Here is a 25,572-nt window from a genome sequence, read left to right as displayed (position 1 = left end):
AACTAAACAATACTCCCTCCGGTCCTTATTATAAGGAACAATTTGGAAAAAACACGCATACCAAGAAACCTTATCTTTCTTAATAAAAATTCTAAAATTTTACAATCTATTCCAAAACTAACCTTGGTGTATTAATTTATCCTTAGGGAATACTCCCTCCGGTCCTTTTTATAAGGAACATTTAGGGCAAAAAATTTGGTCCTTTTTATAAGAAACTTTGACCAATTTTCAAATGTTTTAAATGTCCAATTTCACTTGTGCCCTTATTTATTATGAGAGAGAATTTAAAAATAAGTTAGTTGAATAAAGAGTAATTAAATAAGGGTATACATGGAATAAATTTAAATTTATAAGAGTATTAAATGAAAATAACTATGTTAAATGTGTTTTATTGGTCTGTGTGATTTTTTCAAAGTGTTCCTTATAAAAAGGACCGGAGGGAGTATATCACTCTAATTAATGCATAACTTTGGAATGAATACAATTTAATAAGGGTAAAAATGGAATTGTAAGAATAAATTTAATGATTGTTTCTTATAAAAAGGACCAAATTTTTTTTCCAAATTGTTCCTTATAAAAAGGACCGGAGGGAGTAGTTTTTTTTTCTTATAATTTAGATTAGTAGACTATATATAGACTATGATACGATGATTCAATGTTTAAATACATCATTATAGATGAGATATATTAATACATTACTTGATATATATCTAAAAAAGTGAAATTTCTATTATATTAAGGGTATTGCTAACGAGTGCCCCCAGGGCACTCTTTAAGCATTCCATTAAAAGAAACTTTTTATTCAAAAAATTAAACACTCCAATTTCCAATGCGTTGACTTTACACATTTCCATAAAAATTCTATAAAAAACTTACTATTTAAGGGCTTAAAGAGTGCCCCGGGGACACTATTTAGTATTTGCCTTATATTAAGCAACAAAAATAGTATGTGTAAAAAAAAAAAGAGCAGAGATAGTAGTAAACTATGATACGATGATTCATTCATTATTTATTTGAAAGATGCTTTTCCTAAAAGGAAGCAAAAAAGGAAAATAATAATATAATATAGCTGGCATGTTGGTGGTGGCTACATACATTGCCTCATAAACTTCTACTATGAAATATGAACATAGAAAATCAAGAGTATCCATATGTGACTATCTCCCTCTCTCTCTCTATATATATACACACACACACACATCAACATTGTTTATAGTTAGTTACAATTAGATTTTGTTGTTGTGGTGGTGATGGAGGGCGGAAGTAGTTTCAGGATAGGTAGTTCATCAATTTGGAGGAACAATGATGTTGATGAGATTTTTTCAAATTCTTTCCACCAAGAAGATGATGAAGAAGCTCTTAAATGGGCTGCAATTCAGAAACTTCCTACTTTTGCGCGTTTGAGGAAAGGTTTGCTCACTTCACTTCAAGGTGAAGCCAAGGAGATTGATATCGAGAACCTTGGGTTGCAAGAAAGGAGAGGTTTGCTTGAAAGACTTGTTAGACTTGCTGAAGAGGACAATGAGAAGTTTTTGCTCAAACTCAAAAAACGAATCGACAGGTTCAAATAATTTTTTTTGGTCCCTCTTGTGATTTTATAAGAGAAGCTGCTTTTGAAATACACTGGTTTCTTTGCTTATCATGCTTTTCTTGTTGATTGGATGGTATTAGAGTTGGAATTGATCTTCCTACGATAGAGGTTCGATTCGAGAATTTGAATATCGAAGCAGAAGCTCGTGTAGGAAGCAGATCTTTGCCTACCTTCACTAACTTCATGGTTAATATAGTTGAGGTAAAGTACAAACTTAAATATATAGTACTAATAACATTCTAAGTGATTTTTTATTGAAGAAGATTCTAACTAAACAATTTTGTTTTTTTTATTTAACATTTTAATTCTGAAGGGCCTATTGAACTCTCTGCATGTACTTCCAAGTAGAAAACAACATTTAAATATTCTGAAGGATGTTAGTGGAATAATAAAGCCTTCAAGGTATCAATACAAATAATGCTCTATTCATTGATTTCTCTTTGGAGCTGCTCTTGAACCAATATAACATGTTTCAATTTGGTTCTTTTCAGAATGACATTGCTTTTGGGCCCTCCAAGTTCTGGAAAAACTACACTCCTGTTGGCCTTGGCTGGAAAACTTGATCCAAAATTGAAGGTTAGAACTTTAAAAATATTTTAGCTCTCTACTTTCAACCTTGTATGTATATCTGGCTAAATTGGTAATGTTGTGTGACTTCATGATCAGTTTTCTGGAAAGGTGACTTATAATGGTCACGAGATGAATGAGTTTGTGCCCCAAAGAACATCTGCTTATGTAGATCAACATGATCTTCACATTGGAGAAATGACTGTTAGAGAAACCTTGGCCTTCTCAGCAAGAGTCCAAGGAGTCGGGCCTCGTTATGGTTAGTTAACAACATTTCTGAAACAGTCTCACAAGTGCTTATGTCGATAGATAAACACAAATAAATCAATCCAAGTAAACCATAAATTAGAAAGTTTTGACCATGTGTAATATTGTTAAAATTCTGCAGATTTGCTAGCTGAACTGTCCAGAAGAGAAAAACATGCAAATATCATGCCTGATCCAGATATTGATGTGTACATGAAGGTAATAGAGAGGCTCTTTTATACTTAATTAGTGAATCATCTATTTATTTTCCATACAGGTAGAAATGAGACTGATAATAAAATGGCTGTCCTTTTGATTCATAATGGTCACAGGCTATAGCAACTGAAGGCCAGAAGACAAATTTGATAACAGATTATGTCCTAAGGGTAAAATAACTTATACTTTCAAAACCATCTCTAGTCACCATAATAACTACATTTTAGTATCATGTTTTAAAGTCTTTTGTTTATTTTATTGTACATTTTCAGGTTTTGGGATTAGAGATTTGTGCTGATACTTATGTAGGAAATGCAATGTTAAGAGGTATTTCTGGGGGACAAAGAAAACGCGTTACAACAGGTAAAATAAATCTTATATATTTCAATATTAACGCACATCATGATTAATAACCTCAATAAATTCTTTTTGATAGACAAATGATAGTATATTAGTAGTTGTGTTGTGTTAGTATTTTCTTCTTACCTTGATTTAAACACAGCCTTAATCACTTCAATAAATTGATTATTATGAATATATAAATGTAGGGGAGATGTTGGTTGGACCGTATAAAGCTCTATTCATGGATGAAATATCTACTGGTTTGGATAGCTCAACAACTTTTCAAATTGTGAATTCAATGAAGCAATATGTCCACATTCTCAAAGGAACTGTGGTTATCTCACTCCTGCAGCCACCACCAGAGACTTACAATCTTTTTGATGACATTATTCTACTCTCTGATAGTCACATTATATACCAGGGTCCCCGCGAGCACGTGCTTGAATTTTTCGAATCAATGGGTTTTAAATGTCCTAACAGGAAAGGAGTGGCAGACTTTTTGCAAGAAGTGAGTGTCTCTTTTTCTTTCGTCTTTTTTGAAAGAAAAAAAAGAAGGTTTTATAATTTATACTATGCAATAACAATTTAATTTTTGCAATGACAATTATTATATTATTATAGGTGACATCAAGGAAAGATCAAGAGCAGTACTGGGAACACAAAGATCAGCCATATAGATTTGTCACAGCGGAAGAGTTTTCTGATGCATTTCAATCATTTCATGTTGGCAGAAGACTTGGTGATGAACTTGGTAATGAATTTGACAAGTCTAAGAGCCATCCATCTGCCTTGACAACCAAGAAATATGGCGTGGGACAATGGGAACTGTATAAAGCTCTCTTATCAAGAGAATATTTACTTATGAAGCGCAATTCATTTGTCTACATCTTCAAGCTTTGCCAAGTAAGTTTTGAAATTCTAAATTTTCATTTTAACATTATGTTACGACCTCAAGTCTGCTGTACTGCTTTTCTAAGGTATTATCGGTTTTCGGCCTTAGTTAAAAAGCACTTCGGTGGGTGTTTTGGTGTACATTATTCAAATCCACTACTGATGATGGTTCCATCTCCTTTTAGCTATCTATAATGGCAATGGTTGCGATGACTATCTTCTTCCGCACTGAGATGCACAGAGATTCTGTGACTCATGGAGGCATATATGTAGGTGCATTGTTCTATGGTGTTGTAGTGATCATGTTCAATGGAATGGCTGAAATTTCCATGGTAGTTTCAAGGCTTCCTGTTTTCTACAAGCAAAGGGGATATCTCTTTTACCCTCCATGGGCATTTGCTCTTCCTTCATGGATCCTAAAAATCCCTTTGACTTTTGTGGAAGTTGCTGTTTGGGTATTCCTCACCTACTATGTCATTGGTTTCGATCCATATATTGGAAGGTAAGAGAGATATGTTTTTATAAGCAACTTAATTAAGCACAAGTACTTATCATATAAGTACTTATGTATAAGCTATTTACCTGTCTACAAAATGCAGACTTTTCAGACAATACCTTATCCTTGTACTAGTGCACCAGATGGCTTCTGGATTATTCAGATTCATTGCAGCAGTTGGGAGAGATATGACAGTTGCTTTAACATTTGGATCATTTGTACTTGCCACCCTTTTTGCTATGAGTGGTTTTGTCCTATCAAAAGGTAGAATACCATGGATATAAAACAAATAAACAATCAGTGGAGCTAAGAGTTTTGTCTCATTATGTATTATTATACTAAGAGTTTTCCTCTCTTTACTTTGCTTTATGCTCACAGATAGTATAAAAAAAGGGTGGATATGGGGATTTTGGATATCACCTATGATGTATGGACAAAATGCCATGGTCAATAATGAGTTCCTTGGTAATAGCTGGAAACATGTAAGTTTTTTCACTATTTTATATATTCATTTTCTGTGACTTCATTATCATATAAATAATAATAATTTGTTGATGCATGTAAGTTTTGGTGCAAATGGCTGATGTGCCGTATGTTGGAATGTTGTAAACTCCAGAGTAGCGAGTTCAATCCTACTCATCAAAATATATATATATATATAATTTGTTGATGTCTTGATATATTTTCTTTTGAAAGGTTCTTCCTAACTCAACGGAGCCACTAGGAGTTGAAGTTTTGAAATCTCGCGGGTACTTCACCGAGTCATACTGGTACTGGATTGGTGTGGTTGCTTTGATTGGATATACATTAGTTTTCAACTTTGGCTATATCCTTGCTCTCACTTTCTTGAATCGTGAGTGTCTTCCCCTTAGATGTATAATAAAACAAACAAGATTAGTTCATGAACTAATATACGAAAAAAATTATTATACAGCACTTGGAAAGCATCAAACTGTTATTCCGGAGGAATCTCAAAACAATGAGCAAAATGGTGGTAGCAGAAAAAGAACTAATGTATTGAAGTTCATAAAGGATAGCTTTTCACAGCACTCAAATAGAGGTAGTTGCATGTCAAAATTCATATGGTGTTTTATATAGATTAGTAATAGTAGATTTTCAATTCACATAACACCTTATGGATAACGTTGGAGCTACTTCACAGTGAGAAACGGCGAATGTACAAGTGGAAGCGTCTCTCCTAGCACTTTATCTACTAGACAAGAAACAGTCGCTGCAGAGACAAATCATAGTAGGAAACGAGGAATGGTTCTTCCTTTTGAACCACATTCAATCACCTTCGATGAAGTTACATATTCTGTAGACATGCCGCAGGTAATGTAGAAACCAAATTAGGGAAGAGTTTAATTTTGACACATTGTCAGGGTAAAAAGTTTTACATTGTCAGCAAATCACAATCAATATATGACTTATGAGTGATTTTAGAAGTAGTTATTATAATTAAAGTCAAAGTTTCTAATGATCTGAAGTAGTGAAGGATATAATTGATTGAAAGTATAAAATATATTTACATTGACGGTGGCAAAAGTTCATATTGAACTTTCAAAACATTATTGTGATTTGTGAAGAAAAGATTCTCAGATACTTCGACTGAACTTGCAGGAAATGAGAAACCGAGGTGTTGTTGAGGACAAGTTAGTTCTTTTGAAAGGTGTCAGTGGAGCTTTCAGACCAGGGGTTCTCACTGCTCTAATGGGTGTGACTGGTGCCGGAAAAACAACTCTGATGGATGTGCTGGCTGGTAGAAAAACTGGTGGATATATCGATGGGAACATCACAATATCTGGTTATCCAAAGAAGCAAGAAACATTTGCAAGGATTTCTGGATACTGTGAGCAAAATGATATCCACTCTCCTCATGTTACTGTCTATGAGTCCTTGCTCTATTCAGCATGGCTCCGATTGTCCCCCGATATCAATGCTGAAACCCGGAAGGTTGGCATCAGAATCACTTGAAAATTGTCCATAAATAAATCTCGTATGTTTTATCGGTGTTTCTAAGTTTGAAACTGTATAATGCTTGCAGATGTTCATTGAGGAAGTTATGGAACTTGTGGAATTGAAACCACTACGAAACGCATTAGTAGGACTGCCTGGTGTTAGCGGTCTCTCGACAGAGCAGCGCAAAAGGTTGACTATTGCAGTTGAGTTGGTAGCCAATCCGTCTATAATATTCATGGATGAACCAACTTCTGGACTAGATGCAAGGGCTGCAGCTATTGTGATGAGAACAGTTAGGAACACAGTAGACACTGGAAGAACGGTTGTTTGTACAATCCACCAGCCTAGTATTGATATATTTGAATCTTTTGATGAGGTGAAAAATGAAAACTCAAGAATTTTGAGATTTAATTTTGCTTTCTTCCATTGTAAAGTTTCTAATATTTTTGTTACAATGAAATGCAGCTTTTGCTACTTAAGCAAGGAGGGCAAGAGACTTATATGGGGCCACTTGGACATCATTCTTCTAATTTAATCGGTTATTTTGAAGTATGTTGAAATTAGATATGCAATGAAAATTATTTTATGCTTCAAATAATTATTTTCCTGTTAATATTTCAACATGTACACTCTTTTTTGTGATGAAGGGAATCGAAGGTGTAAGCAAAATTAAAGACGGCTATAATCCAGCAACATGGATGTTAGAAGTCACAACTTCATCTAAAGAAGTGGAATTGGGGATTGATTTTGCACAAGTGTACAAAAATTCAGAATTATACAGGTATTTTTTCTTGTATGAAAGCTAATCAAACTATAGAATAGAATTGTATGAAAGCTAATCAAACTATAGAATAGAACTGAAAAATAATCTACTAGAAAGCACTGATACAAAGCATAGTGTATTACAATTATTGCTGATAAATTTGTTTCAGGAGAAACAAAGCACTTATCGAAGAATTGAGTACTCCAGCTTCTGGTTCAAAAGATCTTTATTTTCATTCACAGTACTCAAGATCGTTTTTGACACAATGCATGGCTTGCTTATGGAAACAACATTGGTCTTATTGGCGCAATCCTCTATATACCGCCATAAGATTTCTGTACTCAACCATGGTAGCTGTTTTGCTTGGAACCATGTTTTGGAACCTTGGCTCCAAAATGTAAGATCAATTTGGAAAACTACAGAAGTTTTTATGGCTTCAAAATCTTTTGTTTGTATAACTTGTTTTTTCTCTAATCGTAAAATTTCATATAAAATTATTGCAGTGAAAAGGAACGAGATCTTTTTAATGCCATGGGGTCCATGTATGCTGCTGTTCTCTTAATCGGCATCAAGAATTCTACTTCGGTGCAGCCAGTGGTTTCTGTAGAACGAACGGTCTTTTATAGAGAAAGAGCAGCCGGAATGTATTCAGCTTTCCCATATGCATTTGGTCAGGCAAGTATCCCTTAGTTTAAAAACTTGTCTTTTGTTTCACTGTTGCAATATCTTGTTAAAGTAATTCATCTTATCTTGCATTGCAGGTTGTAATCGAGCTTCCATATGTTTTTGTACAATCCGTGGTCTATGGATTTATAGTTTATGCTATGATTGGTTTTGAGTGGCATGTGGCTAAAGTTTTGTGGTTCCTATTCTTCATGTATTTCACCTTCCTCTATTTCACCTACTATGGCATGATGGCAGTGGCTGTGACCCCGAACAACCACATATCGACTATAGTTTCCTCTGCATTCTATTCTGTATGGAATCTCTTCTCAGGATTCGTAATCCCAAGACCAGTAAGTTTTAAGTAACTTCCTCAAAGTCTTAGTGCATTTTGATTTCATGCATTTTTTCCCTGAGGTGTTAGCTCATCAGTGAGATTCTGATCTTATAACCTTAGTTCGGTTTGTTGCACTAACAAATTCCAAGCATTTGCCCGATTTGCACATCAGTATATAGCTAATTCATTGTATATTTTTGTTTGTGGTTTGGGCTAACAGAGGATTCCAGTGTGGTGGAGGTGGTACAGTTGGATAAATCCAGTGGCTTGGAGTTTGTATGGATTAGTGGCTTCACAATATGGAGATGTAAAACACAACATTGATGCCAATGATGGAAGACAAACGGTAGAAGGTTTTGTGAGAAATTACTTTGGTTTCAAGCATGATTTTCTAGGAGTGGTTGCTGTTGTTAATGTTGCATTTCCAATAGCTTTTGCTTTGGTCTTTGCCATATCAATCAAGATGTTCAATTTCCAAAGGCGTTAAGGACACTCAACTTTTACTTCTTGCATAGGAAATCCTATAGGACACTTATTGTATTTTTCAGATTTACCAATCAAATATTGTCATCATAGCTTTAATTCATTTCATTATTAATCAAAAGTTTAATACAAGGAGGTATGAAATCAAATAATCGGTTACTAGTTAAACATATGACCACCCTCGCAAGAGAGTGAACAACTATATTCATTTGTTGTCAAACTTAACCTCAAAGTCAGACATAATACAAAAACTATCTCTCTAATACTAATAATAAGAGAGCCAAATTCACAATTTTCACCATTATTAGCAACAATAAAATTAACTAGTGTTTTACTGTAAAAAAAAAATATTAACTAGTGTTTTGGGTAGTATGCATAAGGTTCTGGATTCGATTCTCTGCCCCATTGTAAACCAAAAAAAATTATATATGCGGTGAGCTTTAAGTTGCTCTCGAATAAATATTATTCATCCCTTAAGAAACGTAATGACTATCAGTATCACAGATATATTATTACTTTCAACAAAACCTCAACACATGTTGTATAATAATTTCTGCTGTAAAATTAATTGTTAGAACAATAATATCGTCATGGTATCATTTATGACCAACAGTCTTACACTTGCAACTGTTTTAAATCAACACTACATCAGTAAGCAATACATCTGCAAAATGTTAGAAAAAATCATTCAAAAGAGTTCTTACCATCCGTGCTCAACGGTAATTTTAGCGTCGTTGGAAATTTAGTATCTTGATCGATATGGCGAAGACTAATCCATAAGGTATTGTAAATCCAACAACTATAATAGCAACCACTCCCAAAAAGTCTAGCCTGTCACCAAAGTAGTCTCTCAAAAAGTTCCTCTAATTAATCTCAACATTGCTCTTTATATCTCCAAAATAATAAATTCTTTGCCTGGGAAGTAGCATATGCCATAGATGATTTACATTCCTGCAGCTACAGCTCTTTCAAGGTAAAGGACTACTCGCTCTACATCTACCACTGGTTGCTCTGAGAAACAATTCTTGACACCAATAAGTATGCTAGCAGTATACATAAAGCCAATCGAATTAAAGAAATCTTGTTCCTTTTTACTGCAATAAATTATTGTGCAAATTCACTTTTAGGAAAAATAGAATAAAAGTTTGAAAGCCATAAAAAGTTGCAGTTTCTGGTTTGATCTTACATTTTAGTTGCCAAGCAACACAGCGACAACAGTTGTAAAGAGAAACCGTATGGCATTGTACAGTGGAATGCGCCAGTAAGACCAGTGGTGTCCACTATGTTTCTAACTTATCTCATAACAATAGAAGCAGCTAACTCAACTGCAACTGTCAACCTTTTGCGCTGCTCTGGCAATCCGACAATTGCATTGCATCCCTTAGTGGGTTTATCTCCACAAGTTCCATGACTTCCTCGATGAACATCTGCAACCATTAGTCAGATCCAAGATTTTTAACATGAACAAAACATCCAAAGCTTTTATATGAATTCACAAACATGGTAGAAAACACAATATTGTTCTATCTTTTTAAGTCCCTATACTTTGAAGAAGCAACACAAGAGAAATGGTTACTCGAATTCAATGTAGCGATTTAAAAGAATAACAAATGATACTTATGAAGTAAAATACAAAATGCTTATTCATGTGCATGGCTCTACGGAAGACAATTCATTAATGATTTTCCCGAATCAACTTGATGACTTGTACCATTAGGCATGTTATTCACAGGAGGAACTTGTCCCTGTGGACCAGCAACACCTCTTGATGGATCATAAGCAGGTCCTCTCTGCACTTCATAAGTCGAACCTCTCTGTGGATCATAGGCAGTTCTTTGAGCATCAAACATTTGTCCTTTCATTGCATCGTAAGCAGATCCTCTAAATGCATTGTAACCAGTCGATGTATGTGGGTCGTAAGTAGAACCGCTCTGTGTGCCATAAGGCTTGCATTCTGTGATTGATCCATCTTTGGTTTCTCTTTGAGGATATTGAAATGTCTTCATATTCATAAGAAAAAACTTCATAAAATCAATGGCAGTTCTAGTCACGAATTTTTACTTGTGTAGTTGTGTTCTAGTCACGAAGTTATAGACAAATGCTACTGTAAATCATCAATGAAGTCGATGGTTCTCTATGACCTCGCATGAGATGAGAGTGCACATCATCTAATCTATTTATTTATTTTTATGAAAAATAAAATAAAATATCTTCATAAATATTTACTTGGAGAGCTATTATTGGATTAAATATATATAAAAAAGTTTTAAAATGATAATAGTATGTATACGTAAAAAACAACTTAAATCCATAACATAAACTAGACAAATAATGTTTAATGAAAATTGTGAAACGGTGGGAGTATCTTTGGGGGCACTGATAGTATATTTTTGGAATGGTGAAGGGTCTAGTGATTTCTTCTTTTGTATGAGCATAACTGTACAGTTTAATCACAATCATAGCAATGAAAGGGAAGATTGGAGAGATGTATTTTGGTCGCTTCAGTTGGTAAGGTAAGTGCGCTATTTAGTTGTATTGTTTGTTAGTATAATAAAATAGTCCCACATCGCTTACATGAATGAAGTTTGCGGTGTTTATATAACGCTTCAACACACGATAGTTCGTCCCTTCGGGGACATCCGATAAAATTGGAACGATACAGAGAAGATTAGCATGGCCCCTGCGCAAGGATGACACGCACAAATCGAGAAATGGTCCAAATTTTTTTTGACTTTTTTTTTAATCTGCGTTTTTCCCTCTTAATGTCTGAATTAATTTGAAGTTTTGTTGCTGATTTTAGGGTTTTTCGTTTTTGCAGTTTGAAGCTGTTGGTGTAAAGTATTGAAGATTACAAACAACTGCTAATTTTAGGGTTTTGTTTTATATTTTTTGCAGATTGAATAAATTTTGCTTTGTTTGAATGTTTATTTACTTTCTGTCATTGTTGAATTGAATATCTTAATACCATATGGGAAAGATAACAACTTAGATTTCATTCATGATTTTGGAAAATTTCATGAGAAACTGTACTAGGAAAATTTGTCTGAGAAAAAGAAAAATTGATACCTGAACAATTTTTTTACTAAAATTTGGCAGGAACAATTATTTAACCTTTATAAATGAACTTATTTTCAAGATTTAATTCTAGAATTTTTTTTGTCTACTGAAACTCATAAAGCAAAGTTTAGCATAAACTCTGCTATTAGACATAAATAAAGCAATGAAACTGTAACAGGAAATAAGTATTAGGAATTAAGTAGTTTATTTTAAATAATTTACTTTATGTTATTTTACATTTTTATCCCTGAGAGTTGTATTTAAAGGTCTTGTGCCTCGTTTGAAAGAAATCAATGAATGAATGAAACATTATCTTCTTCTCTTAAAAACAACTCTCAATTTATCTTTGCATAATCTCACTTGTACCGAATTCTATTCAATTCATTAGAATTCCTACTTTGAGACTTGATTCTATCGGTTTCGTCCCTAGAATCTATTTATCCGTTACAATTGGTATCTTGAGCCTTCGATTCATCGGACATTATGGGTCCAAAATACAAATTGGTGAAAATTTTGAATGCACTTGATGCGGAAGACAAGATGGAAATGGGTTTATGCTTCATATGTGATAAACCTCTTAACTTTGAACATCAATTGTGGCATCATAAAAATATTCAGGTAGTAATGAAAGATGAAGAAGAAGAATCTGAATCGGAATATGAAGCTCTCTGGAAGCAGGTGGATGGCCTTGTAGCAAACAACACCGAAGAACCACACAAAGAACAACACGAGGAAGTGAAACCAGAAAGTGAAGTTGTCACGCAGAATTTAAGTAAAATTGATGGGTCAAGGGTTTACACAGGGCCACATGAAGAGGAAGCTATGCAACTTAATAGTGGCACCCTAGCCTTAACCACAGTTTCGCAAAAATCTCAACCCCTCGCCGATTCTGTTCTTTTTCTCTCATATTCTCCATTCGATGACAATGCAGAGAAATCGCAGGGTCAAGCAAAAATGGTCGCAGATGCTGGATTGGAAACCAACACGAAGATGGAGCATCTCGACACCAACTCTTCTATCCTAGGCAATCGTCATGACACCCACTGTGTTCTCCCTATTTCGATTCCGGCAATAATTCCGCCACCAGAACCACCCGATAGGGTTGTCATTCCAATGCTATCACTCAATTTGTTTTTGCCGGTTACCACCACAAAGCATTTTGTATCAATCGCACCTGCATGTGTGTATTCATTTTCATTGTTTCAAAATTCCTGCCAACTGTTTGATGAAAAGCCACAGTGGCACAACTCTGAATATTCACAATGGCTATCTAGTCTTCCACCGCCGGAACTACCAAAGACAAGCCACCGAGATTCGACGACGTGTGAAAGTCCATTGCAGTCTTCGGCAAGCCTCGCACCAACATGTACGATGAAACTGCCATGGTTTTGGGTAAAGAAGTTGAGAATTGCAGACCCAATATTGGACTGGGAAAAGCTTAAACATGCCATATTTGAAAGGTTGCTGTTTCACACACCACCGAACGACAATTCTAATGCCACGGAGACTCTGACATTACCGCCGCCAATGACACCAGATCAAGATTTTCAGAGGACAAAAGCCATAGTCAAGGTTTTTCACTACTATTTCCTTATTGAAGGTTATGCTTCTAATTTTGTTTGGGGGTATTATGATGAAATCGTAAAGAGGCTTTTCAGGACAATGTGGATTAATCTACTTAATTGTTGGGGAACAAATTTGTTTTTAAATTGTGTTTATCATAATTCAGTTGATGAAATTGATGGTTCCTTCCAAATGTTGGATGAAATGCTAGAGTGTCACATATGTGTTGGGAATGCCGTCTTTAGCATGTGCACAAATTATCAGTCTGAAGGTGTTTCTCTTGATTTTTCCAAAGGCCTACATTTGATATGGATGGCGCCTGATTGTTACACCTTATGCAACATGTTGCTTTTGTGTTCTTTGGAGTTTTTAAATTTTGGAAGGCAAACTCCTTTTGTGGTAAAGTTTCCGATGACTATATCCTTATTGATGAATGGTAGGTGGACTGAAAGAGAATTACAAAACAATTTATTGGAGGAGGATTGGTTGTTCATTAAGATCACTTCATTCTCTTGTTTTTGGCCTAAACTGTTCTTTGTTTGGGGAATGAGAAAATCCTTTAGAGAAATTTGTTCATATTTTTCATGTGATGGAAACATCACCTTAACAGAGCTAGTAGAGGAACCCCATGCAATTGTCTTACTCTTTCTATTATTATTGCAAAAATTTGGAACACTCAATGGCAGTTTCTTTATTCCCCCAATAAGGAATGTTTGGTTCCTAAGCAGCACACTAGTAAAACTTTGTTGCATCACACAATACCCTGCTGGGGATATTCTTAGTACTCAAATATATAGCATGATGAAGGACTATGCTATAACAATTGATGGTTGGTCAAAAGCCTATGAAGATGTCACTTTGTCATACCATTTTCTGTTGAATAATCACTTTGAGTTACACAATTTGAAGGGTACTGTACTTGAAAATATGTTGAAAGAAGCTTGGGTAAAAGCACTTGGAGAATATAAGTCCTTTAGGGGTTTTGGAGAAATTGTTTCTGTGTCACATCTAGCCTTTTTAAACACTGTGAGATGGCCAAAATTTGGTGCACTAGTCCAAGCTGTCTATATTGCAACCATTTCAGATTACAGACATGCAAATTTAGTTGAAGATGTTGCTCTGATTGTTAATATGATGGTGCAAAGTTATGCAGTAGCAAACTTTTGGAAAGAGGATAAGTTGGATAATGAGAAAAACATGTTGACTCATGTCTACAATTCTCTTGCTTGGAAATTATGTGTAGCACCACTTTATGCTTCTTTCTACAATTTAACTAAGGATTTTTTGCTAATATTTCAACACACAATGTTGGTAATTGTTTTACATAGGAAGATGATCTGCAAGGGTAATTTTCGTGCTCCTAAAGTTTTATCCAAGTTGAAGGATTGACTTCCAAAGCATGGATGTCAGAAGTTTGTTGCTAATTTTGATCTTGTTGTGGCTATTCTACATAGGAAAATGATTCAAAGGGGAAGTGTTCATGTTTCTTTAGTTCTACTCAAATGGAAGTTTTTACCTGCTAAGCATGGTACTTGGAAATTATCATCCTTGAGGACAAGGATGTTTGAAGGGGAGGGTATTGTAACAGGAAATAAGTATTAGGAATTAAGTAGTTTATTTTAAATAATTTACTTTATGTTATTTTACATTTTTATCCCTGAGAGTTGTATTTAAAGGTCTTGTGCCTCGTTTGAAAGAAATCAATGAATGAATGAAACATTATCTTCTTCTCTTAAAAACAACTCTCAATTTATCTTTGCATAATCTCACTTGTACCGAATTCTATTCAATTCATTAGAATTCCTACTTTGAGACTTGATTCTATCGGTTTCGTCCCTAGAATCTATTTATCCGTTACAGAAACCAATGCAACTTGTGAAGTAATGCTGCTAACTTTTTTAACTCATGCTTTGATTGTTTGTTTAAATAGCAGCATCTTGTGTTTCATTTTGAAATTTGCTCCATGAGGTGCCACAACCTCCAATGAGTATATGGAGTTAGGACTTTCCACATTTGCTACCCTCCTGCTGAACATCTTTCTCCTCATTCCATCCTTAAAAATCATTGAGATTGATGGCTAGTTAAGGCTGAACTGAATCCTCTATTCATCTGCATGATTTCATGGCAGCTAACATTTCTCTGTGTGATACTGAAATATTTCTGACCTTGTATAACCAATGCTGCAGAGGTGGTTGACATAATCATCTGGCTAATAACATGACAGAGGCGTTCACTCTTCTGATGTTCACTGGATGGTCTATCAGACCAAGATTCAGAGGCCATGCTGCAATAATCTTGACTCTTGGAACTATAACATCTGGTTTAAGGATTGAAGGGTATGCAAACCTTGGCCTTCTGACTGAGAATAGTGCTAATGCTGGTGTTCTAGACTTCTGTATTACAGCTCCTCCAAATTCAATATTTGCAAGTAGCCTTGTTGTGGAGTTTATGTAAGATTTCAAGGTGATTGATTCATCAAGTCCTACCAATGTTGCAGGCAAGACAAGAACATCAACCGAATCTTCTTCCAAGTTTAGTTCTGTGTTTGGCAAGATCATAGCAGCATCACCTGTGATAGGAACGCCTCGGCATATCTAGAAGGAAGTGGGACCCCGGGGAGAGAGTGAGAGTTAGTTAGAGGTGTTGGGGTATTTTTCCTTGCGATTCTGTTAGAGAATGTTATTAAAAACAGGGTAGTGGTGAGTATGGGAATCATTCAGAAATATTGTTAGAATTGATTAGGATAGTTTTCTCTCTGGTTAGGAGCTTTGCCCTCCTGGATAGGAATCTTTGACTCTGGTTATCATTTTCCTTCATTGTAGAGCCTTTGAGCTCATCTTTATTACTTTAATAATACAGTTTCCTTATTCATAATTTGCGAGTTCTATCAACCTGCTTTCTTCACAACTTGAGTACTTAACCTTTTCTGATCTTCCATTGACACACCTCAATCGCATACCAAGCATGCTTCACTGCAACCAACATTGCTATTGAGCCATTGTTTCCGGACATAATCCTTTTTCCATTGCTAAGCTTCCAACAGCAATACTCATCATATAGTGGCAGTGGGTCATGTCATATGCCACTGGTATTGAAACAGAAGATTACAATATTGACTAATTTATGACCCCAAGATATACTGTACAAATTGTGAACTGGATAAAGGACGGTCTAAGAAGTTGGGTGAATGTTCTAAACAGAAGAAACTCACTGTTATGTGGGAATGAGAATTATGATCAAACCTAGGCCATTAGTTGATCAAGTGCATCATTGCATCTAATTTCAACCGCTGACTGTCCGTGTAGACAGGGCGTACCGAATGTCTTGAATGATTTTTATGATTCATTATGTTTTTTAAACTCATTCTAAACTTACAAATGCTCATGTATAATGTTTTCAAACAAATTGACTTTTAAATTTTCTTAAAATATTGATGATGAATACGTCAATCAAGAATCACATCCTAATTGTCGATAGATAACCTCCAGTTCTTCGACTTTTTATTTGTTTTGGATACATTTTCCATTGTATTTAATGAAATTTATCTCAATACAGGGAAAATTATACATGAATGAATAATCTAAAGGTAAGTCGTATCAACCTTGAGCAACAATCCAAAAGGGAAGGACAACAGCTCACTAGCATGGAAAGCTAACTAAATTGTAAATCATTCCTATCTTGTTGACCTATATCGACGTCAAGAGCACAAGAGTTGTGTATATCGATGTCAAGAGCACAAGAGTTGTGTATATCGATGTCAAGAGCACAAGAGTTGTGTATAATCAAGCGTGAGATGGCATTACATAAATAAATGCTTGTGGATGTTGAATCAGTCATCTGAAAGGCTCCACTGGTTCTGTTTCTTCAAGAGAGTTTGCTGCCTGAAAACATTCTGCAGCTTCAAACACTCTACCTTCAGCCTTGTGAAGAATGCCAAGATGATGCCAAGCAGAAGCATTAGTTTTGTCAAGCCTTAGTGCATCCATTAGAAAGCTTCGAGCGGCAGGATTTGATGGAGTATCGTACTGTCTAAGAACGGCAGCAGTTGATATCAAGCTAGGGACATGTGTAGGATCAAGGTTCAAAGCGTCACGAAAAGATTTTAGAGCCTCTTTGTAAAGACCCTTTGCTTCGAGCATAGTACCTGTGAAATTGAACAGAATAAAATCCATCATTCTGAAAGAAGAAGAAGAAAAAGAATAAGACCCATTATATGTAACTCTGAAGCAAATAAATTAGTTAAAGTTTATTTCTATTCTCCAGCTCCTACCTCCTCCATCTTTTATCAGCTCACATACAAGAAACCAATTAATGGTTGGTTTTCGTATGATTCTTAATTTAACCGCCCATGGTTTTTCGTAAGTAAGCTAGTGGAGCTGGCAGGAACCAAATAAAACAAGGCATTGATACCATCCTAAATTCCTAATGTTTGTCAACTATCTTTTCCTTGTTGAAAACCAAGAATAAAATTTGGATTAAATAGACACATTTACAAGCAACAAAGCTTACTAAAATCATATAGGGCATCGTCAAATCTGAAATATATTATCAAATTTAGAAAATTTTCTGTGAGATCCATGTATGAAGGGTTCCAGAATTTCTTTCAGTAATTTGTGAATTATATTGTTGTTGCACAAATAGGCTTAGGTTAGTTTATAGTCATAATCTTGAAGTTTTGAAACTCAGTAGACCCTCTTGGCACCATCCTCCTGCATCCAACTTATTAGACAGCTATAAGCAGAGAATACATATTCAGAATTTCAAAAAATATCTGGCAGTTCTTTTCAACTGATTATAGCCAGTTGACATAATTTAAAAAAGAAACATCGGATAACTCAAGATAAACCATATCATTTATTTACCTATTACATGGCATCTAGAAGCAGAGTATAGTTTGATGGCCTTAGATTTCGAAAGACACACCTCTGCATCATGCCACCGTGACAGACTTATGTAAACATAAGCAAGATCATGCCATATTTCCACTTCCAAGTTCCTAGCATGATCTCTGCCATCCTGTTTCAAAGAGTATGCATACAAGGGGGTAAGGAGGTAGAAGTAATGCTACTTATGAAGTTTTTGACACTAGCAAAACAAATATAATAACATAGGGATAAATAAGGTATGCAGATTAAATATTATCTTTAGAATAGGACCTAAATCTTTAAATTTTCACATAAAAGCAACTGACTTAAATAAAACGTTCAAGACAAATTATATGCAGTGACCTACTGATTGATTGCATCTTGAATCTAAAGTATGCACATTCATTCGCCAATCATTTCAACAAATAACTAACAAACAAAAAGTAGTGACCTACTGATTGATTGCATCTAGAATCTAAAGTATGCACCTAAAAGAGTCAGCCATCGAACTATACAACCCGGTCTTTCACCAAATAGTTTAATAGATCTGCAGGAACATGTACATGAAGAAATCAATGACCATCAACACACACCAATGTATTATAAATAAGTTCCTAAACCAAATACATCTGGATCCGAGTAATACTAAGAAACTAATAAGTACCAGCTCTTACAAAATCTAAAATCTCGAATTAGCATAGGGCACTACGTGGTTTCAAATGGGGAGAAAGTGACACGGTAAATTTGAACTTTAAAACCAGCCTGCTATGAATATTGCCATAATATGTGGCTGACTCTTCAAGAGCTTACATTCATCAACTCCATAAGGGCCTAAACCCACAATTATTTCAGCCAAATGATCTCTTGTTAAAAGAGTTCATATCTAGTATGAAGGAAGAATGAATAAGTAAACTCTGATTTTAGAAATAAGAAAATGGAAAAGTGGAAAATAAAAAGAATGCAGAATCAGAATCTTGAATTCCTACTCAGAATCTAAAGCACAGTTAGGAAGAAAGCTCAATGAATATAATGCCAAACATGCAGACTCCAAACAGTGTAGGTATAAAACCTTTCCAATAAATCTTCACTCATAAAAAACACTGATTATCACATCAATATGTGAACACAGTCACAAGCCTTTAAATGAGTACCATATTTAAACAGTTTCATTCTTCTCCTTTATATATCCAAAGGAACTGTTTCGACCCTGATTTGTTTTCTTTCTAAGATATAATCCAAGTCAAATTGAATAAATGATGGTTATGCCTCACTACTCTCACTATGACTGTTACGAACAGCATGATCGGGCATTGACAAGCAGGACACAAATTTATGCAACAAATGAATTTCACAAATTTAAGGCAGACAACATCCAATCATCCCTGACAATAACAAGAAGATAAAGGAATATGATTTAGAATTATAAATCACCAAGCACAACAATGAATGAACCTTATATAGCTTCGTTCTTGAACCAAAAGTTTTTCTCTGAACCAGAAAAATAGCAAGAAGCCGAATATATGTCTCAATGGCACTTGGCACCTTCCCCTGTGCAATTTGAAGTTTAGCTTTTGTTCGCAACAAAACTCCTTGATCCCATATTCCAGTCCCATCCAAAGCAGAATCAACAATAGATTCAGCATCTAAAAACTGTTTTTGTGCTGATAATATCCGGGCTAACAATAACCAGCCTTTAATATTAGACCCAGCTTCTAAGCTTAGAAAGCGTTCTGCATAGTGAAGTGCAGAATCCAACTTCCTTTGTTCTGCACATTCTAAACTTAAATAGTAAAGTACAAGAGGGTCATTTGTTCCGGTCATAGTGCTTGCAGTTTCTAGTGAATGAAGTGCCTCGGATTGTCTATCGAATGTCTCCGAATTAGAAACAGCAAATTTTGAGTATGTTGAAAGCGAAATGCCGAGTAAGCAATTGGCGAGACTTTCCAACTGATTACATTTTCCATCCAAGTTCTCACGCACTCTGCAAGCGTAGCTAACCCCATCTTTTGCAAGTTCAGGGTTCTCACAGCATATCTTAGAAGCCATTAACAAAGCAGGAACATGTTTTGGATCCTCACTGCTACTCAACACCTTTTTAAGAAGATTATGTGCCACCAAGTCCTTATCTGCTCCATAATAACAAAGAGCAAGTGCATGGTACCTTTCTCTTCGATTGATAGTACCAGGGGGTAATTCTTCCCATTGGTTGGCTAAAGCTGTCAAATCCCCAGAAACTGATAGAGCAAACGAAAGGTGCTCCAAAATTGAAGGATCCCTCTCAATTTTATTTAGAGAGACTTTTCTTTGCAAAATCATTAAAAGAAGAATAGCCTCTTCAATGTTATTTCTTGGTACAAATGAACTGTCCATATGGGAACGAAAATCTGGGGGAATTTCTTCTGCTCCACTATATAGAAGAAAAATGGCAAATTCTTTCTGAATTTTTGCTGTGGTCTCTGCGTCAAGATTCCATTGGTGAAGGAGTGCACGCCTGTAAGACAAAATAACTTCACGTGGACAATCAGCAAGTATCCATAATTCTGGAAGTAGCTCAACCGCCTTGCTTAAAGTCTCCTGCAATTTACATTCGGCACCAAAGTTTTGAGGCAAGCCTTCAGGTAAAGAAGACTCAATCATGTCCAGAATAACTTTACATGTTTGGGCAGATTCTGCAAGAATTATTATAGATTTCATGTTAGCTAACAATTTAGGTTCTAATAGCTGAAAACTTCAAATTTTTGTAAACCCTCAGAATTCAAAGGAACTGCGCATCTTGATTAACATTACACACACACACACACAAATTGTTGAAAGTACTGATTTAGTGCTAGGATCTAAGTAATGAGAATCTTCTTTAATCATGTTGTGAAATAAAGATCACTACTTTTTAAGGCATTTGTTTTAATATCTTGTGGTGTTTGACCGGAAGAATAAAAGTGCCAAGGTCACACTGAAGCAGAAACGCAGGTGCCAAAGAGAAACAAGAAAGTGGTGCTTCTCCTTGAAGCAAAAGCAAGCAGAAGGGAAATATTATTTTGAGTCAAATTTGTTTTGAGTAAAGTTTTGGACGAATTTTTTTTTTAAATGATAAAACGAACACTATGTTCAAATAAGGAAGACAGAATATTTAACACAATTATAATCTTTTAAGTGATGGGGTAGATAGTGATAGGACACCTGGGCATATTCTAGAAGAAAGTGGGGCCAATGCGAGTTGGTTAATGACGTGTCATGAGCCAGTGTGTTTCTGTTAGTGAGAGGGAGTATTAGACAGATAGGGGGATTAGGAGAGGCATTGAGGAATATTGTTATAGTTGGTTAGAAGAGTTTTCTCTCTGGTTAGGAGCATAGTACTCTAGATACGAGTCTCTGGCTGGATTTTTCTTTCTTTCATTCATTACTGTAAGTGAGCATTGCTCCATTTTCGTACTAAAAACAAATAGGTTTTCCATAGTGAATTCACTAATCACTGGCCCTATCATATACTATAGGGTATGTAAAAATAATCGAGAAAGCTATTATATATCCCACTGTGATGGGTATAACTTCTAGAGAACACTCTCCATATAGGTCCCTGACAGTGACAAAGCATGCAGACTGAATCCGATTGTTAAAACAGAGAAATATAGAAATTAAATCAAAAGCCTGTAACAGAAACTAATTATTGGAAGATAAGGAAGAAGACAAACAATAAAGAACATCTTAATATGCGAATTAAAAAGAAAATATTTATGAAAAGTCACATGTATCAATAAAAGCAAAGATTATTCACACAATCAGTAAGGGTACCTTCAAACCTTCCAAGAACCTGCAAACATTTTGCCTTTAGCAAGATTGCTTCTAATAGTAATCCAGCTGTATGTATAGACATTGGTGGAGTAGTGTAACTCCGAGAGCGTCTCCTGGGGCGTTCTCTGCTTTTGGCAAGAAAATCCTTTATCTTGGGAGTCACAGCAGCTATATTTATGCCTTCAAAAACATGCAAAGCGGCTTCTATATTTCCTTCCTGAAATTCATATCTCCCTAACAGAGCTCTAGCTTCCTGAAGATTACGAGCATGTAGTGGATTGCATCAAGTCCAATAAACAGATAATCACACAACTACATGCATCAGCCATGATCCAAAAGAAATAACAGACTCACCACACACACACACATATATCTGTGACAGACTGAGCTAAAACGAATAATTCTAATTTCTACTGAACAACTAATGGTTAGATGTCGGGGGCCTCTCAACCTTCCACAAATAAGGCTAGGAACAGAAAGATCAATAACAAATTAATTTAGATACTATTAATAACATACAGAATATTTTAAGGAATTAGACAGTGATTATGTAGTCTCTACAGTATAAGGAAGCATTTGGAGCAACTTCTTTAGAACTTATTTGGCTTGTGTAAGTGTTTGAAAAAGTTTATAAAAACTACTTATCATACCCCCATGAGATATGTTTTCAACTTCTTTTAATAAGTTCGGTATGCAAATAGTTAACCATATACCCTCTTTGATTTCCCTCCACTCTCAATTTTATTTTTCGAGTGAAAACAAATGTCGAGCATATCTTCCAAATACAAATAACTTATTGAATTTAAGCACTTATAAGTGCTTACTGAATAAACACAATTAAATTGTTTATCTAAACAACCTATGAACAAGAAAGATCAATCATATACTAGTATATTACTTATGCAGTAAATCATCACAGAGAAAAAGAAGCCAACCTCATAATTTAAGATGCCACTCTCACGCAACGACAATTCAGCTTGTTCTATATTACCAGAATCCAACCTCCTCTCAACTTGTCCATCTTGGCCAGAAAATCCACTTGCCGTTGCAGAAAAAAACTCCTTGGTTGCAAGTGATTCAGACGAACTAGGAACCATTGTATCTTCTTCTTGTTCTTTTACAATCTCCCCCGAACAAAGACAGCTCATTATCTTCTGCAATCTCTTCCTCGGTTGCCTAACCCTACTCCCCATTCTTCCTCTCTTCTCTCAAAAACCTCTCCACCACAACAACACTGTCACATACATAATCATCACAGTCAAATCACAATCATCACCACAATCATAACAAAAAAAAAAACAACCAATCAATAACACAGTAAATCGATTTAACCGAAAACCTTGATTCTCTAAATCGATAATTATAGTCAGAGACATATAACTTCTTACATCAAATTTTCACAATTTGAATAAGAAATAAACATTTATTGTTATAAATATTGAATTTAATAACCGTAATGAAAATCAATTCAATTGACGTTGATCATGATGATGATTCAGTAACAATAAAATAAAATTACTACCAGTAATAAAAAAAAATTGATACGTACGGTGAATTGAACAAGAAAAAACGGTTAGAAACATACATAGATGAAGAATTGAATGAAAAAGAGATAATAATTATTACCTTTTGATTATAGAGAAAGAAAAGGAAAGAGTGAAAGAGAAGGAAATAGGAAGAGTGAATTCCATTGTTGAATGAAATGCACCTTTGAATCAATCAAAGCATTTGAAAGCTTCTTTCACTTCTTAAGCTTTTTCTTTTTCGGGGCTTCTTTTTCCTTCTTTTTTTTTGTGATTTTAATTTTAATTTCTGTTTCGAGTAATAAATAATAGCTTTATTTGTGTAATTATGTTTGGGGAGAAACTGAAACTGAAACAGAGTGAGTGGTGTTTGAACTGGAAAGGGAAAGCGTAAGAGAGAAGATTTTAGTTTATTCTCTTTTTTTTTTTTTTCAGAACAGAAAAAGAGAAAAAAGAGAAAGAGAGATGATCGAGGGAGGAGGAACGGAATTGCATGACAGGAAAGTTCGTTTTTTTGTTTTTGCGGCGGGTCCCATCTCATTCTAAGGTGCCAGGCTTACTGTTTGCCACGTGGCGTGTGTTTCTCAATATCTTACCTGTCGATCAAACGGGTATTAACTACACTCCACTCTCTAACACCTACTGCCAACCGTTAATATTATTTCTCATTTAATTAATTACCACTATTATTAGCTGAGTAAGTTTTTTTTTTCTTCCATTCATCGATTATAGTTTAACTCAATTAGTAGAGATATTGCATTATATACTATATGTAGGGAGGTTCGAATCTTGTTATTTCACTTATCCACTTTAAAAATAAAATTTCTAGTTACTAAACTACTTGGCAAAAACAAATATGTCATATTTTATATGTAAAAATTGAAATTCTCCACTTACTTATTTTTAATGTAGAATTCCAGCAGTTAAAATATTTGATTAAAAAAGATTTGATTGGTATAAATATTTCAAATTTTGTTTTTAAGTTAACTTATATATATATATATCATTTGAAATTTTGATGCATAAAATTTTTTATATTAAAAATAGCATCACTAATTTACAAATATTGAATAAAATATGGAATTTTAAGAATTACTATTATATAATATATCATGCTACTTGGTTCGGGAATTGAAATATTCGATTTTATAATATAAAAACAAAAACAGATAATGTCATGTAGTGTAGGCATGCATAATTGAGATGAAATCCTTTATGTGTTGGGTTGGCCCTGTTTTAGAATATTTGTTCATTTATAAATATCAAGTGTTAAATGCAGCTTAAGGGTATGACAAGGTTAAGAAGTTAAATGTTGAAATATTTTCTTGAATATTGTGTATTTAACTTTTAATTTTTTTTTATATTACTTAATGTAAATTTTTTATTTTAGATACTTTTAATATGTGTTCTTAGGGCACATATTAAGATAACCCATAAATATATATCATATGTAGACTTCTAAAAATATTTATTGGTATTTTTAAAAAATACTCACTTAGTAATACTATTAATTTGTGTTGCAGGTACAAAAATCATGACCAAATGTATTTAACTATTTATTTATATTCAAAGTGTGTCTTGCTAATTTAGTAATCTTACATATTTTGTTTAATTTCTTTTATACTAGTTAGACTTTCAACTAATATTAGTTTACAGACTCATGCATTCGCACAGATCCATTGATTTTTATTCGATATTTAAGTTTATTAATATATTGTGGTAGAAAATTTATTTGTAATTTTTTTTTGACAAAAAAATTTATTTAATTTTTTATGTTTCAGTAACAAATAATAGTACCCAACAAAGTGTTTAGGTGATCAAATTCAATGCATGTTTGGTTCTAATTTTGGAAGAAGAAAGACTAATTAAAGAGTTAAGTAAAAAAAAAAAAGAAAAAAAAAACAGAGGTATATTTGGTCCTAATTTTACAAAACCAATTCATTCAAATATTTGATATATAAGAATTTTCAATTTAACAGTCAAATTTATAAATTTCATATTCCACACAAAGTTGTTAGATATATAATTATGATAATTTTAACATATGATGTCAACATATCCAGATTTAAAATTATATATATTCAAAATATTACAAAAGAGATAGAGTTAAGAAAAATATGAGGTCATGACAAAATATTTATACCTTTTTTAAAAAATTGAAAAATTGGGAAGGCCACAACATTCACGAGTCTCTCATCTTTTCCATCCCATGCTTGCTTTA

General features: G+C 34.4%; 2 protein-coding genes, 1 long non-coding RNA gene and 1 other non-coding gene across 7 annotated transcripts; 3 read left to right on the top strand and 1 right to left on the bottom strand.

Annotated features, from left to right (window-relative positions):
* The first annotated feature begins 1,038 nt into the window (after window positions 1–1,038).
* Window positions 1,039–8,960, top strand: LOC123889416 (pleiotropic drug resistance protein 1-like). Of its 2 annotated transcripts, XM_045938759.1 has the most exons (24): window positions 1,039–1,561; window positions 1,672–1,792; window positions 1,905–1,993; window positions 2,083–2,167; window positions 2,258–2,417; window positions 2,547–2,623; window positions 2,737–2,790; window positions 2,893–2,983; window positions 3,169–3,470; window positions 3,584–3,865; window positions 4,039–4,355; window positions 4,453–4,613; window positions 4,728–4,831; window positions 5,046–5,202; window positions 5,284–5,409; window positions 5,512–5,681; window positions 5,970–6,302; window positions 6,394–6,684; window positions 6,774–6,857; window positions 6,956–7,089; window positions 7,241–7,468; window positions 7,575–7,746; window positions 7,833–8,087; window positions 8,292–8,958. In XM_045938759.1, the coding sequence occupies exons 1-24, from the start codon at window positions 1,251–1,253 to the stop codon at window positions 8,556–8,558; spliced, it is 4,371 nt and encodes a 1,456-aa protein (XP_045794715.1). In that variant the 5' UTR covers window positions 1,039–1,250; the 3' UTR covers window positions 8,559–8,958. The 2 variants fall into 2 exon arrangements, with proteins under 2 accessions (XP_045794715.1, XP_045794713.1); XM_045938757.1 differs by having other exon boundaries at window positions 1,127–1,561; window positions 5,046–5,409; window positions 8,292–8,960.
* A 1,958-nt stretch (window positions 8,961–10,918) lies between these two features.
* On the top strand, window positions 10,919–16,048 carry LOC123889417. The gene is made up of 3 exons (XR_006802512.1): window positions 10,919–11,268; window positions 11,373–11,426; window positions 15,361–16,048. It is a non-coding gene; the product is annotated as an uncharacterized LOC123889417 (long non-coding RNA).
* LOC123893411 lies at window positions 11,178–11,280 on the top strand. Its single transcript, XR_006803506.1, has one exon. It is a non-coding gene; the product is annotated as a U6 spliceosomal RNA (small nuclear RNA).
* A 571-nt stretch (window positions 16,049–16,619) lies between the features above and the next one.
* LOC123889415 (protein NPGR2-like) lies at window positions 16,620–23,864 on the bottom strand. Of its 3 annotated transcripts, XR_006802511.1 has the most exons (7): window positions 23,455–23,833; window positions 22,764–23,062; window positions 21,829–22,081; window positions 19,492–20,708; window positions 18,037–18,190; window positions 16,931–17,318; window positions 16,620–16,900 (listed from the first exon to the last, which is right to left on the bottom strand). XR_006802511.1 is itself a non-coding variant. In XM_045938755.1 (6 exons), exons 2-6 carry the CDS (start codon window positions 23,019–23,021, stop codon window positions 17,008–17,010), a joined length of 2,193 nt encoding a protein of 730 aa, XP_045794711.1. In that variant the 5' UTR covers window positions 23,022–23,062; window positions 23,455–23,864; the 3' UTR covers window positions 16,620–17,007. The 3 variants fall into 3 exon arrangements, 2 of the variants coding, with proteins under 2 accessions (XP_045794711.1, XP_045794712.1); XM_045938755.1 differs by having other exon boundaries at window positions 16,620–17,318; window positions 23,455–23,864; XM_045938756.1 differs by having other exon boundaries at window positions 16,620–17,318; window positions 18,098–18,190; window positions 23,455–23,859.
* Between the last annotated feature and the right edge of the window lie 1,708 nt (window positions 23,865–25,572).

Source organism: Trifolium pratense, linkage group LG6 (assembly GCF_020283565.1).
Source record: "Trifolium pratense cultivar HEN17-A07 linkage group LG6, ARS_RC_1.1, whole genome shotgun sequence".
NCBI classification, from domain to species: Eukaryota; Viridiplantae; Streptophyta; class Magnoliopsida; order Fabales; family Fabaceae; genus Trifolium; species Trifolium pratense.
The sequence above is the reverse complement of the archived record's forward strand: the minus strand, read 5'-3'. Positions and strand labels throughout refer to the sequence as shown.